Below are 16200 nucleotides of genomic sequence, written 5' to 3'. Positions count from 1 at the left end.
AACACTGCTGAAAAGTAACCCACACAACGCAACGGTTTAACTTTCCGGCAAATAAATCCAGACCAATTGCGCGAAAAAGCAGCAGAAACAGCAACCCTGTTCTCACCGGCTACTTCTCTCTTGCGTAAGCCCCACCTGTGGCTGTGACATCAGGCTCCGCCCTCAGCGCCGGCCCTCCTCTCCCGCTCGCCATGATGAACAAATGAACTCCCGGGGAATGAAATTTAAATTCCACAAAGGGGAGAAAGTGCTCTGCTTCGAACCAGACCCGACCAAGGCTAAAGTGCTGTACGATGCCAAGGTGAGGAAGCGTAGGGTAGGGCTGCGGCATCATGACTAGGGCCTACCTGCAGGATAGATGCATCTTTCTCAACTGAGTACTTCCCCCCTCCCCATTTGTTTTCGTGTCCCCTCTCTGCTGAGTGACTTTTGTCTTCCTTCCCCTATCCCTTGCTGAGTGGTGTTCTCGTAATTTTCTGTTGTTTTTGTGTTTCTCTCTCTCTCTCTTCTGAGTGGTGCCTTCTCCACTTCTATCTTTTGTTTATCTGGACATATTGCATATTAATTTGCGTTCCCTTTCTTTGCTGAGCGTTTCCTGTCTCTACTTTGTGTCCCCTTTCCTTTGGTTCAGCCTCACATAGTGTTGAATGTTACCCTAGGGGTATGTTACAATTATTACACATCATAAGCATACTAAAAATAGGCTGAAAACCACTGATCTAGAATGATATAATTAAGGTCTATCTAGTCCTGTTTTTTCATTCTTAAATTGATTTACCAGGTCTAACAATTAAGTTCCTGAACTTGCCACCATTCATGAACTGTGTGCCCTGGAGGATTCCAGGTATGCCCTGAGATGCTGGCAAGGAGGAGAAATGCTTGCTGACTGCTTACAGCATGTGCCTCTTGCGGCGAGAGGCATGTCCTGTAGTTAGTCAGCCAGTGCCTCTGCTCCTCGCCTCGCCTTCTGCAGCCCTCCCCCCTCCTTACTGGTGGGAATAGGAGGATCAGGGACACGGCGGGAGGACATCGGTGCATATGCGGGCATTGACATGATGATATCTCGCATGCTAATGATGTCATTGCATCAATGTCCACGCATTTCCGGATGCCCTCCAACCACAGCCCCGAGATTAGTGTGCCAGCAGTTTTAAAAGTTTGCGACGTACTGCTATAACCTCGGAATATCGGTGTCTCACAGCTGTGTTCATGTTGACGTGTTGCATATTTTTGTGTGCCGTCGCAAGAATGTCGGAGCTTGAATTAGAGCAACGAGAAAACATTTACATTTCTTGTTAAACTTGGCAAGAGTAGAAGTGAAATCAGAGATGTGTTAGTCCAAGTTTATGGGGATAATGTCATGAAGAAAATAGCAGTATACAAATGGAATAAACGATTTTCTGAGGGGAGAGAAAGTGTCACTGATGAAGAGAGGTCAGGGCAGCCAGTAATGAGCAGAACTGATAAAAAATTGCAAAATATTTGTTGAATTGTGCATCAAAACCCCATCGACTGACTGTAAGAAGCGTAGTAGACCAAGTAAACATCGATAGAGAAACAGGAAAATCTTGGTTTGAGAAAGGTATGTGAAAAAATGGTCCCAAAGGAGCTCACCGATGAACAAAAACAAATGAAAGTCGAAGTTGCTAAGACCTTTTGGAGAGGCAAGATGATGTTTTGGGCCATGTTATCACTTGTGATGAAACATGGGTGTACCAATACGACACTGAAACAAAGCATCAAAGTGCATAATGGAAGGAGGCCAATTCTCCATGACCAGAAAGTTCCTTCAGTCCAAATCAAGAGTCAAAATGATGTTGCTAACCTTTTGATATCGGAGAGATTATTCATTATGAATTTGTACCAACTGAACAAACAGTTAACCAAGTTTACTATTTGGAAGTGCTGAAAAGACTGTGTGAAAAAGATGAAAACAACCTTAACTTTTTGCCAACAACTCTGGCTCTTGCATCATGACAATGCACCAGCTCACATGGCACCATCTGTGGGATTTTTTAGCCAGTAAACAAATAACTGTATTGGAACACCCTCCTTACTCACCTGATCTGGCCCCCCAATGACTTTTTTTTTTGTTCTTTACCCGAAGGTAAAGGAAATATTGAAAGGAAGACATTTTGATGACATTCAGGACTTCGAGGATAATAATGACGACAGCTCTGATAGCCATTTCAGAAAAAGAGTTCCAAATTTGCTATGAAGGACGGACAGTGGTCTCAAACTCAAACCCTTTGCAGGACCACATTTTGGATTTGTAGGTACTTGGAGGGCCGCAGAAAGAATAGTTAATTTCTTCTTATTAAAGAAATGACAATTTTGCATGAGGTAAAATTCTTTATAGTTTATAAATCTTTCCTTTTGGCTAAATCTTAATAATAATATTGTAATTTATAGGGAAAGAGACATAGGATCAAAACAGTTTTATTTTACTTTTGTGATTATGATAAATATACCGAGGGCCTCAAAATAGGACCTGGGGGGGCCGCATGTGGCCCCCGGGCTGCGAGTTTGAGACCACTGGACTAGATTCTGGCGTTGGTGCATAGCTTTCCGAAGGAAGTACTTCGAAGGTGACCATAGTGATATTCAGCAATGAAGTATGTAGCACTTTTTCTAGGATGAGTTCATGAACTTAATTGTCAGACTTTGTATGTGGTGGTTTTAAGTTTTTAAATTTAATTTATGCTGATTTTTAAATTGTATTAATTTTAATTATATAGATGGCTCACAGCATGAACAATGGTAAATATCAAATACTATCTTTTTGGGAGTGGGGAGGAAATGTATTTATTGCTCCTCTACAAGAGAGCTGTCAGGTTACTTAGCTCAAAGGAGAAAGTTTTAGGTCAATCCTAGCTTTCTGACATGATGTGTTATGGACCTAAAAAGCATAGGTTTTAATGTGTAGAAACTACTATATATAAATCACACACTACTTGATGTGTAAGTTCAAAGCCAGGTTTAGTCAAAAATTATCCCTCCCTAACTTGGCAGCTTTGGGTATATGTGTATTAGGGTGATCCATTGTAGTATGCAAAAAAAAAATCAACCTGGTCAAATCTTGTCTCCTCCATAAGGCTTATTTTTGTCCACTTGGTATGTCTTACTCGTGTCAAATTTCAGCTTGATTAGACAATATTTAGAGATCACCCTAGCATGCACTATTTGCTTGTGTATCGTATGTGTAGGTGATTGCACATAATTTGTATGGTGTCTTCTAGTTTGCAATTTTCATCCAAAAATTGGCTCCTTGGTAAGTTGGTCTGTCAGCTGTCAACTGCTAGACTGGCACATGGACTGGATGTTCTGCGACTGGTCAATTTTAATCACTATGATGAAGGAAAACCTTTACCAGAAATCTATAAGTTAGTGTGTGAGTTATCGATGGCGGTATGGGATTCTGTCAGGATACTGACACAGTGCATAGTGTTAGGAAGTTGAAGAAACTACACAAATAAAACTGTTGCTCACAATCATTTCCAAACATCTATGGTTTCTGTCTGAGCACCTAGCAGCACTTGCCTTTTTAATAACAGAATCGCACCAGAAACAAATCTATGAATGGTGCAAAACTTACAGCATCTACCATTTCCAGACATTCCATGACGTCTCTTGCATACAGATGAAACAGGACCTGTGATGTTTGAAAGTCTTGTAACTTAGAGAACAGTCATTATCCCAGGACAAGCAGGCAGGTATTCTCACTAGTGGGTGATGTCATCCGACAGAGCCCCGATACGGACATCTTGCAAGCATGTCTTGCTTGAAGAAACTCAGAAGTTTCGAGATGCCCGCACCGCGCATGCGCCAGTGCCTTCCCGCCCGATGGTCCGGGCGTGTCTCCTCAGTTCTTTTTCTTCCGCGGAGCTGAGAAGTCTATCTTCAATTTCGCGCCCATTAAATCTCGTTTTTTGCCTTCTGTTTTGCCGCGGGTTGAGTTCTTTTGGCTCTCCTGTGCATTTGTTTCTTTCTTTGTTTTCTCTTAATAAAAAAAAAATTTTTTTTCTTCCGACACCGGGTCGGCCGCGTGGCTGAGGCCCCGCGCCTTTGACCTTGCGGCGGAACTTTTCCGGCCTATGTCCCGGCCGATTACCGGTTTTAAAAAGTGTAGCAAGTGCCAGCGCGCGATTTCGCTCACGGACCCTCATCGACGCTGCTTACAGTGTCTGGGACCGGATCACTTCCCAAAATCGTGCCGGCCTTGCTCCACTTTGACGGCGAGGGCGTTTAAGCGCCGCTGTCTGCTGTGGGAGTCCATGTTCAAGATGGAAGCTTCGTTGGATCCTTCAGCTTCGACATCGACATCGACTGGTGCTTCGACCCCATCGGCGAAGCCTGCTGCCTCCCCGGCTGCTTCGGGCCTCCTGAAACCGGCATCGTTCACGCCAGTTTCGGCCTCGACTTCGGCGCCGGTGCCTTCCTCCGTCTCCTCGGAGCAGGTATCGACCCCTACAGTTCCACCGGTGGTGCTTAAAGTGCCGAAGCCTGCCAAGCAGAATCATGCGGCACCGAAAGAGCGCGGAGACCGTGCAGAAGGGCCCCCTTTTGGTGCGGATCCCTCCATATCGGCTTCGTTGAAGTCCCTTCTGGAGGCTCAGTTCGTGGAACTCATGCAAACCATGGGACCCCGGCTGATTGCCTCGATCCAGGGTGACCTCCCGGTTCCGGTTCCGAGGGGCGGATCGCCCCTCCTCCTCCGCCGCGCCGCACGACCTCGTTGCTCGGCGAGGAGGAGCGGCGTGCGGTGTCCGGGTCCTCGAGGAGGTCCTCGGTTAGTGCTTTGCCTCCTTTGGAACCGGTTCCCTCGAGGAAGGCCTCTCTTAGTGATATGCCTCCTTTGGAGCCCATTCCCTCGAGGAAAGCTTCGCTTAGCGACTTACCTCCCTTGGAGCCTATTACCCCGCCCCATGACACAGTGTGGCGTCCACCTTCGAGGCCTCCCAGTCCTGGGCATAGCAGGAAGCAGGACGAGTTCTTCCGAACCCCATATTAAGCTTGGGAGGCGTCGGGGGAGGCTTAGACTCTTCCGCCTCTACGATCAACGGCATCGAGTCCGATCTGCTCCTTGGAGGTGTCTGACCAGGTTTCTCACAGACGGGCTCGGTCCCCTTCAAGGCATCGAGAGGGACATCGATCCAGACACTCTTCGAGGCATTCCTCTCGACACTCGACCGTCTCGCCTCAGAAGAAGTTGCCTCGGATGGGGTATGCTGCTTCGGCTGGGTCTCCGCCTCCGGATCCGGAGCTCGAGGACCCTGAGGTTTTCTACTCGCCTTGTTGCTCACAAGCCTTTGTGGAGTCCGAAGCCTCGTTTTCTTCCAGTCCTTCTCGCAAACCGGCGACGGCGGACCAACTGTCTTTCTCCTCATTCCTCAGACAGATGGCGGATGACATGGACATTACCCTCGATGCTGGGTCTCGATACTCCAAGGAATACCTCGATACCATGCACTTGCCTCGTCCTCCGGCCGAGTCCTTGCGCCTTCCTCTGCACAAGCTCCTCGACCAGACTTTCATGAGGTGTTTCGAGTCTCCCTACTCTATCCCTGTGGTTCCTGGGAAATTGGATGCTCGGTACCGCACGGTGCATCATAAGGGCTTCGAGGGTCCTCAGCTTTCTCACCAGTCCCTCCTGGTCGAATCCTCGCTCAAGCGGTCTCATCCTGGCCAGGTCTATGCTTCAGTGCCTCCGGGCCGTGAGGGCAGAACCATGGATAAGTTTGGTCGACGCATCTATCAGAATTCGATGATGACGTCTCGAGTCCTGAATTACAATTTCCACTTTGCAGCCTACTTGGAATTCTTTCTGCCTATGCTTCGGAAATTCACACCATACATCGAGACCCAGGCTCGATTTGAGTTTGAGGAAGTGGTGGCTTCGCTGTCCCAGCTTCGTCTTCAGTTGATGCAATCTGCCTATGATGCGTTCGAGCTCTCGGCCCGAGCAGCAGCCTGCTCGGTGGCGATGCGCCGACTGGCCTGGTTGCGGACTATTGACATGGACCCGAATCTTCAGGACCGCCTGGCTAACGTTCCATGCGCTGGAGCGGATCTTTTTGACGAATCAATCGAGACTGTCACGAAGAAATTGATCATGAAAAGTCCTTCCAGTCTATTCTTCGGCCGAAGCCTAAGCCTCAACAGTCTCGACCCTCTTGCCCACCATTGATTTATCAGCGGCGTTATCAACCGAGACAAGCTCCACCTGCGAGGCAACCGGCGAAGCGACAGCCTCCTCAGAAGGGTCAGCCGAAGTCTCAATCGCCTGCTGTCCCTAAGGCCACTCAGCCTTTTTGACTGTTTCGTCGAGGGCATAACCAACCTCGTTCTGCCTCTCCCTGTTTTTCCCATTGGAGGACGCCTCCATCATTTTTGTCATCGCTGGGAGGCCATAACATCCGACCTCTGGGTCCTTACTATCGTCAGGGAAGGATACTCTCTTCATTTCCATCGGGTCCCTCCGGACCACCCTCCAAGAGAGTATCCTTCCAACTTGACTCAGACCGCCCTTCTTCTTCAGGAAGCTCAGGCTTTGCTTCGGCTTCGTGCCGTAGAGCCGGTCCCGACGGACCAATTGAACCAGGGATTTTATTCCCGGTACTTCCTTGTTCCAAAGAAGACGGGCGACCTGCGACCCATTTTGGACCTCAGGGTCCTCAACAAATTCCTGGTCAAAGAGAGGTTTCGCATGTTGACACTTGCTTCTCTCTACCCCCTCCTCGAGCAGAACGACTAGTTATGCTCTCTGGATCTCAAGGAGGCCTACACTCATATTCCCATTCATCAGGCCTCTCGCAAGTTCCTCAGATTTCGGGTGGGACATCTACATCTGCAGTATCGAGTGCTTCCATTCGGCCTGTCTTCGTCCCCCAGAGTCTTCACAAAGTGTCTGGTGGTGGTGGCCGTGGCACTCCGGAACCAAGGTCTTCAGGTATTTCCCTACCTCGACGACTGGCTGATCAAGGCTCCCTCGACCTCAGGGGTCATCTCGGCGACCCTGTCAACGATTCGATTCCTGCAGAGCTTGGGATTCGAGATCAACTTTCTCAAGTCTCATCTACAGCCGACCCAGTCGCTCCCCTTTATCGGGAGCTGTCCTGGATACCATACGCCTCAGAGCATTCCTTCCTCCTCAGCGCCTGGCTGCTCTTCTTCATCTCTGCCAGTCTGTGTCTTCTCGCCAAACCATCTCAGCGAGACACATGATGGTCCTCCTGGGCCACATGGCCTCTACAGTTCATGTGACGCCGTTTGCCAGACTCCACCTCAGAATTCCTCAGTGGTCCCTGGCATCTCAGTGGACTCAGGTGTCGGATCCGTTGACTCGACACATCACAGTCACTCCTGCTCTTCGGCAGTCTCTACTTTGGTGGATGACCTCTTCGAATCTATCCAGAGGTTTGCTGTTTCACTCTCCTCCCCACCAAAAGGTCCTCGCAACCGATTCCTCGACCTATGCCTGGGGGGCTCATCTGGATGGGCTTCGCACTCAGGGATTCTGGACCAGTGCGGACCGACTCCATCAAATCAATCTTCTGGAGCTCAGAGCCATCTTCAATGCTCTTCAAGCTGTTCAACATCTGCTTCACGACATGGTGGTCCTCATTCGCACAGACAAACAAGTCGCCATGTACTATGTCAACAAGCAGGGGGGCACGGGCTCGGCCTCCCTCTGCCAGGAAGCTCTCAGAGTCTGGGATTGGGCGGTTCGCCACAACGCCTTCCTCAAGGCTGTCTACATTCAGGAGAAGGACAATGTCTTGGCAGACAATCTGAGTCGTCTTCTCCAGCCTCACGAATGGACACTCCATTCCAAGCCCCTTCATCAGATCTTTGCTCAGTGGGGAACGCCTCAGATAGACCTCTTTGCGGCTCCCCACAATTTCAAGGTGCCTCAGTTTTGCTCCAGGATCTACGATCCTCATCGCCTCGAGGCGGATGCTTTTCTGCTGGATTGGGGAAATCGCTTTCTGTATGCGTTTCCGCCATTTCCTCTCATTCAGAAGACTCTGGTCAAGCTGAAGTCCGAACATGCCACCATGATTCTGATCGCTCCTCGGTGGCCCAGGCAACCTTGGTTCTCCCTTCTACTTCAACTCAGCAGCAGGAAACCATACCTACTTCCAGTGTTTCCTTCACTGCTTACTCAGCATCAGGGGTCTCTGCTTCATCCCAACCTACAGTCTCTCCACCTGACAGCTTGGTTCCTCTCAACGTAACTCCTCACCAGTTTTCCTAAGCGGTGAGGGATGTCTTGGAGACTTCCAGGAAGCCGGCTACTCGTCAATGCTACTCCCAAAAATGGACTAGATTTTCTTCATGGTGTATTTCCAATTCTAAGGAGCCTCAGCGAGCCTCCCTATCCTCTGTATTGGACTATCTTCTACATTTGTCTCAGTCTGGTCTCAAGTCAACATCTATACGAGTCCACCTGAGTGCTATTGCGGCTTTCCATCAGCCTCTACAAGGGAAACCTCTCTCTGCTCATCCTGTGGTTTCCAGATTTATGAAAGGACTTTTTCATGTCAGTCCTCCTCTAAAACCGCCTCCAGTGGTTTGGGATCTAAATGTTGTCCTTTCTCAGCTTATGAAACCTCCTTTTGAGCCTCTAAGCAAGGCTCCACTAAAGTTTCTCACTTGGAAAGTGGTTTTTCTGGTGGCCCTCACATCTGCTCGCAGGGTCAGTGAGCTTCAGGCCTTGGTGGCGGACCCACCTTTCACAGTATTCCATCATGACAAGGTGGTCCTCCGCACTCATCCGAAATTCCTTCCTAAAGTGGTCTCTGAATTTCATCTCAACCAATCCATTGTGCTTCCAGTGTTTTTTCCAGTGTGAACTGAGCTCTACACACTCTGGACTGTAAACGTGCTTTGGCTTTCTACTTGGATCGCACCAAACCACACAGAGCTGCTCCTCAACTTTTCGTCAACCAAATAAGTTGGGGACGACCTGTATCGAAGCGCACCATCTCCAACTGGATGGCGGCTTGTATCTCTTTCTGCTATGCCCAGGCTGGACTATCCCTTCCCTGTAAGGTCACAGCCCATAAGGTCAGAGCAATGGCGGCCTCTGTAGCCTTCCTCAGATCGACACCGATTGAGGAGATTTGTAAGGCTGCCACTTGGTCCTCGGTTCATACATTCACCTCTCATTATTGTCTGGATACTTTCTCCAGAAGGGATGGACAGTTTGGCCAAACAGTGTTACAAAATTTATTCTCCTAAGTTGCCAACTCTCCCACCATCCCATTGAGGTTAGCTTGGAGGTCACCCACTAGTGAGAATACCTGCCTGCTTGTCCTGGGATAAAGCATTGTTACTTACCGTAACAGTTGTTATCCAGGGACAGCAGGCAGCTATTCTCACGTCCCACCCACCTCCCCTGGGTTGGCTTCTCTGCTAGCTACCTGAACTGAGGAGACACGCCCGGACCATCGGGCGGGAAGGCACTGGCGCATGCGCGGTGCGGGAATCTCAAAACTTCTGAGTTTCTTCAAGCAAGACATGCTTGCAAGATGTCCGTATCGGGGCTTTTTCGGATGACATCACCCACTAGTGAGAATAGCTGCCTGCTGTCCCTGGATAACAACTGTTACGGTAAGTAACATTGCTTTTTTTGATCTCATGATTGAAGGAGGATCAACAAAAACAAAAATATTCCTGACGAAATATCCCAGAGTGGATTGACAATCCAGTTTTCAAGGAACTTTGGAATTGGGCATCCAAACTGACTGTTAATGATGCAGCAGAATGAGGGATAAGCTTCATTGAAAAATACAATGATACTTTGACAAAAAATGAACAGAGGCAATTTGTTCTTTGGCTAGTGGTCAGCCTCCGAAAGAAGTTTCTTTCTACATCAAAGGCAGCTCTTATGTCGGATCGTTGATTATTTGTCCGAGTGCACAAGAATTATAATATACTTTTAAGCTTAGCGATATTCTCAAATAAAAACAGTGAGGTGGGGCAATCCCTAAGGGGTTCATAATTTAAAAAAAAAAAAGTCTAAACAGTGTCCAAAATGGCTACTTGGACGATCAAAAAGCCTGATCGTCCAAGTACCCATAACCAAAGCTGGTTTTTAGACGTATCTAAAACCAGCTTAGGCCTTTCCCCTGCCTCTAAACGCACAGAGAGAAAAAAGGCGTGTTTAGAAAAGGGGAAAGGGCGAGAGGTGAGCCGAACTACACCTAGGCGTGCTGCAAGTATAACCAAAACCTTAGGCAGGTTGCCTAGTCGGCACTTATACCTTTTTGACTTAGACGAAGTCAAACCAGGTCTAAGTGCCGAAAAAGGGGACGCTGAGCTGATGGCCGCTGGCGCGATCAGTTCAGCAGCCCAGCAACCTACCCACCCACCGCAACCATTGCAGCAGGAGAGATGCCTCATCTCCCCTACTGCGATGCGATCACCCCTCTACCCGAACTGCCGCGACCCGCAGCAGGAGAGATGCCCAATCTCTCCTGCCGCTGGTTGTGGCAGTTCGGGTAGAGGAGTGATCGCATCGCAGCAGGGGAGATGGCCAATCTCTCCTGCCACGATACATCACCCCCCCCCCCCCCGACGATATCGGGGCAAGAGGGAGCCCAAGCCCTCCCCCGGCAGAGTACGATCAGGCCAGGAGGGAGCCCAAGCCCTCCTGGCCCCGGCGCCCCCATCCCCCACTACAATACGGGCAGGAGGGATTCCAAGCCCTCCTGCCCTCAACGACCGCCCCTGAACCCCCGATCGGCCCATGTGCCTAAGGCCCCGCCCACAGGAGGGGCCTAAGGATCTCGGGCCTATTCTGATTGGCCCAGGCGCTTTAGGCCCCACCTGTGGGCGGGGTTTCAGATGCCTGGGCCAATCCAGCCCCATTCCGGAGCTGGCTGGCTTGACGAACGGGCGGGCTTGGCACCCGTCCGTCCGGCCAATGTTGAAGGTACGGGAAAGGGGGGGTGGGGTGGGGTGTTCATGGGGTCGGCGGGGGGGCGATCGGGCATTCGGGGGGGGCGGTCGTGGGGGGGGGGGGGGTTGTGTCGAGGGCAGGAGGGCCTGGGATCCCTCCTGCCCGTATTGTAGTGGGGGGTAGGGGTCGCCGGGGCCAGGAAGGCTTGGGCTCCCTCCTGGCCAGATCGAGTCGGGGGGGGGGGTCGCTGGGGCCAGGAGGGCTTGGGCTCCTTCCTGGCCAGATCGAGTCGGGGGGGGGGGTCGCTGGGGCCAGGAGGGCTTGGGCTCTCTCCTGGCCAGATCAAGTCGGGGGTGGGGGGGTCGCCGGGGCCAGGAGTGCTTGGGCTCTCTCCTGGCCAGATCGAGTCGGGGGTGGGGGGGTCGCTGGGGCCAGGAGTGCTTGGGCTCCCTCCTGGCCAGATCGAGTTGGGGGGTGGGGGTCGCCGGGGCCAGGAGTGCTTGGGCTCCCTCCTGGCCAGATCGAGTTGGGGGGGGGGGGTCGCCGGGGCCAGGAGGGCTTGTGCTCTCTCCTGGCCCGATCGTACTCGGCGGGGGCCACGATCGCCGGGGCAAGAGGGCTTGGGCTCCCTCTTGCCCTGATATCATCGGGGGGTGCCGTGGGTACCCGGGGCAGGGGGGCTTGGGTTCCTCCTGCCCCGATGTTGTGTGTGTGTGTGTGGGGGGGGGGGTTTGGTGTGGATTCTGTAACCGGTGTTGTTTTTGACAGACACCGGTTACAAAATCCAGCTTTTAGGCGAAGGACTGGCTCCTCCTTTGCCTAAAAGCCCTTGTGTTGGACGTTTTGGGCTTAGGCGTTTTTTTTATTCAATATGGAGTATAAGTGTAGATGTCGTTTGGGTACAAGTGTAGACGTGGTGGTCTGGGCGTTTAAACTGCTGAATGTAGAGGCAGGCCATTATCAAAACAAGGACGTTTGTTTTGGTTATGGACACTTTCCCTGCTTCTGCTTTCAACATTTAAGGCCTTAGGCCAAAAAGGGACTTAGACGGTTTTTTTGATTATGCACCTCCACACCTTTATTTTAAGTAAAATTTTGTGTTTTTCATTTTTATATAAAGGAATAAAATTAGTCTTGTGGACAAACAAAATGTGCTATTTTTTGGACATTCCTAATGTGTACGTTCATTGCTAAGCTATCCTGATATGTCTTCTCTTTGCTGGCTTTGAGTGTAAATATTTCTTTACTGCCCTATTTAAGATCCGCTTTCTTATTAGCAGGGATTTTTGTTAACAAGGGCTTTTTATCCTGCTGGTACATTATACTGTATACTGCCATTTGACTCAGAATAGCTGTATAGGAAATGTAAATATTGCTGAATCTGAAGATCACAGGTTTGAGGCGGGGAGATTTTGAGTGAGAAATATGATGGGGTGGATGGGACACATTTTGAAACGTATGGGGGGAAAAAAAGTGCTGGTACTCCATACTGGTGCATACTAGCTGAAAAAAAAGCCTTGCTTATTAGTAGCGTTAAAAAAAAAAAAAAAAAAATCCTGAGCAAATGCCTGATGAGGAGTAGAAATATGGCTATAGCCAGGACTGTACCAAGCTACATTAGAACCTTGTGTGACTTGCCCACTGGCGCTTTTCTGCTGCCTTGCTTGCATTACCACTGCCAATGAGAGGAGATGATGGGCTGAGAGCAGTTTTTGTACCCCTCTATATTTGAGCCATGTATGGCCATACCACTTGCATGGCGCTTGGTATGGTGTTAGCTGCACCTTTTGGGTGGGGGGTCTCCAAGCTTTTCACTTGATGGGCTACATAGGACATCTCAAATCATGGAGAGGACTGGATAAGTGGGTGAATACCACTTTGAGGAAGAGCTAAATGATGTGGGGGAAAGGAGCTGTGTCTGGTCTTCACATGATTATGAATATTGAAGAAGGAAGGGGGCAGGTTCAGGTTCTTGCTATAGAAAAATCCACTTTTGTTTGAACCCCTGCTCTAACATAAAGAGATAAGCATGGAAAACATTTGTTGAGAAATCAACTGGATCACTCATATTTCTTTTTTTTGAAATTCTTTATTCATTTTATAATTCACAACAAGTGTACAGTAAATATCAAACAATTAGAATACAATATCACTTGAAAATCTACCATATCATACAACAAAAAAGATATAACCCCCACCCCCTCCCCCTCCCGCTTCCATATACAACAAAAAATATACCACATAAATATAATATCTTATCATTCATATATATTATTAATAGAAACCCAACCCCCCCCAATCCACATGTAAGAATTAAAATTGGGAAAAGTGTAAATTATTCATTAGATTATTATCACTCATATTTCTTGTCCGACCATCACTTTGGTGCCTTGGTTCTATTAAGGTGCCTAGGAGTTCTCAGGGCCAGATGTAACTCGTGTCTTTAATGCTGCCAAACTCAGTATTGTAGTTGTCAGCAATATGGAAGTAAAACTTCAATAATTGGCAACTATTTTGTGATTTACCATGGGATATTCATGTAAAATTACATTTGTTTGCTTTCCTGGTCAGGTTGTCGATGTTATTCTTGGAAAAGATGAGAAGGGCAGAAAAATCCCAGAATATCTGATCCATTTTAATGGTTGGAACAGAAGGTATGTTGTTTTTAACAGTTTTCAGAACATTGATGACAGCCTCTTCAGGATAGTTGAACATTTTATAACTATTATAAACTCTGAATAAATGCTGCAGGGTAGTTTTTCTTTCAGGTAAGAAAATTAAGAAGATTTGAAATCTATATCTCTTATTTCTGAATACTAATAGTGCTAATTAATAACCTATGACTGGAAAGTATGTTTTATAAACTCTAGACTAGGGCATGAACGTAGTGACACGAGACATCCTAGAATATGAGGTTTATTAGTTGTTTTTGTGTGTGTGGGGGGGGTTGGTTTGTTTTTTAGCTTCATATGAAAAGCACAATGAGCTTTCTTCATGATGGATGTTTTACCATATATACTCAAATATAAGCTCACCTGAATATAAACCAAGGTAACCTTATCCCCCCCAAAAAGGAGGAAAAAAGATTGATTTGAATGTAAACTGGGGGGTTTAATATTCAAGTGTCCTCCCATTCCTTACCCTGCCTGGTTCTGCACAATGTCCCCTCTCCCTCCCTATGTCCTGTAGGCCTCTACTGGGCCTGCTGTATGATCTGGTGGGCCAGGCCAGGAGGGATTCCTCCTGTATCTTGTCCCGATCATCTCCGGCAACCTTTACCTCCCTCACGTACCTTTCAAATTCTGAATGACTGCCATGCGGTCTCACGGGAACTTGCGAGAACTCATAGTAGCTAATCAGCTAGTGGCTCATTATGGGGCAGGAGCACAGGAAGCTCACTTCTGACCCGGATCACCACTGGACCACTATCTCAATCAGCGTTCCAAACCACAGGGTCAAAAAAAAAAAAAGGACCAGATTCTGAGAAAGCTTATGTGAAGAGAAACCTGTTATGTTATCTAGAGGTTACTACTGAGTTCTGACTGTCGGACTATTTCTTTGTGCTCACCAGTGAGGCTAGATGCTGCAGATTGGTGTCCAAAGCTACCATTGCAAGATGGATATGAATGGCCATTTTGTCAGCATATATTGCCTGTGGCAAGAGGTCACCGGTTTTCTTGAAGGCTCATTCGACCAAAAACATGGTTTCCTCATGGGTGGTTTCACCTGAGGAGATTTGTAGGGCAGCATCCTGGTTCACACTGCATATGTTCTCCAAGTTCTACAGCGTAGATGTGGCAGCACAGGAGAACACCAATTTTGGGTCCTGAGTGTTATAAGAAGGCGTAGAGGTCCCCTAGATTTCTGGGACTGTTTTTGAATGTCCCTACAGTTCAGAATGACATACCTATTACATTGGATAAAAGAGATTAGGTTCTTACCTTGCCAATATCTTTTCTAGTAGATAGATGTGCTATTCTGGAGGCCTTCCCAGTCAGTTATTACTCCGCCTGCCTTCTGTTTCAATCAGAAAGCTCTGTTCAAAGCTGAGATCTCCATGTTAGTCTGATCTCAAGGGTATGAAGAATAATTGCTATATCACGTTTGGGGCTGTTTGAGCTCCATAAATGTTCTGATAGTATTTCAGTCTTTGATTGTTCAGTCAGAAATGTATTTTTGGGGGTGTCTCCCCATACCTCTCCTTCTTATTGTATTCTCGATAGGGCTATCACCTGCTTTGGTACAAACTGAAGGGCAGCAGAGCCCTCTGGTGACAAAGTTGAAATCCTGGAATGGATTCCTTCTGCACTGCTTGCGAGCACTGGGAGAATACTCTACAGTCCAGAATGACACATCTATCTACTAGAAAAGATATTAGCAAGGTAAGTTTCACAAAACAAGATTAGGTCCTTATCTATAATGCCAGAAACTTATTGTAGTTCCCCCCTCTCCACACACATCCATTTAATATGAATAGCATTGGTTGCCTGTGCAAAGTAGAGGGTTCATTATAAGATCTTGTTTTTGAGCCATAAAGCCCACTTTACTGGTATTCTCATGTATCTTGGATACTTGCTGATTCTATACTGCCTATCTAGATATGACAAATCAAGTGGTCATCCCTTCTCTTAGAAAACTGACTCTTGCATCCTCTTGAGATTCAGCATTTTTCTGCATGGCCTCTACTCTGAAATTTATTACCAGAGAACTCGGCACTATAAAGCAAGGAAAAAGTAGAAGAGATGACCAGAGAAAATGAATGGACTGGGTACAGTAACCAATAAAACAATTTAATAGTTAAATCAAGGCTTACATTTTATGCAATTTGTTTAAAAGCACAACTCGACATGGCCATGTTTTGGTGCACCGAGCTGCATCAGAAGTCCACAATAAGTTAATGAGTTGGTGAGTACAAAGCTATAGATAGCTCACCACAGTGTGTGTTTTTTGCTTTCATATGATATGTGTAATTAATCCTAAATAGTTCTACCATGTTGAAATGGGACACCAGCACTGTTAAACTTCTGTTTACCTGTTCTAGTATTAATTAGCTGACCAACGTACTGAGTGTGGAGAATCTATGTCCTAGTCCACTTTAATAGTGCACAGTAATCATGAAAGCAGCTTGAATATTTATAAAGGATTCTTTTTATTTCTAGTTCTAGATATCTGACAAATTACTCACAGACAAGCAACTAGATTTTGATCTCATGTAATAAGACTGTAGGTTTCATAATCAAAACTTAAACACATCTAAAAACCTGCTAAAGTTTGCACTTGGTCATCCTAAAAGA

At 47.6% G+C, this 16200-nt stretch overlaps 1 protein-coding gene across 1 annotated transcript in view; it reads left to right on the top strand.

The window, feature by feature from the left end:
• The first annotated feature begins 20 nt into the window (after window positions 1–20).
• The window catches only part of MSL3 (MSL complex subunit 3), a 118404-nt gene continuing 102224 nt past the window's right edge, over window positions 21–16200 (top strand). The window contains exons 1-2 of the mRNA XM_033947964.1: window positions 21–301; window positions 13478–13560. Coding sequence (XP_033803855.1) covers window positions 203–301; window positions 13478–13560 — 182 coding nt within the window. The 5' untranslated portion in view covers window positions 21–202. The remainder of the gene's footprint in view (window positions 302–13477; window positions 13561–16200) is intronic.

Source organism: Geotrypetes seraphini, chromosome 6, assembly GCF_902459505.1.
Source record: "Geotrypetes seraphini chromosome 6, aGeoSer1.1, whole genome shotgun sequence".
NCBI lineage: Eukaryota > Metazoa > Chordata > Amphibia > Gymnophiona > Dermophiidae > Geotrypetes > Geotrypetes seraphini.
The sequence above is the reverse complement of the archived record's forward strand: the minus strand, read 5'-3'. Positions and strand labels throughout refer to the sequence as shown.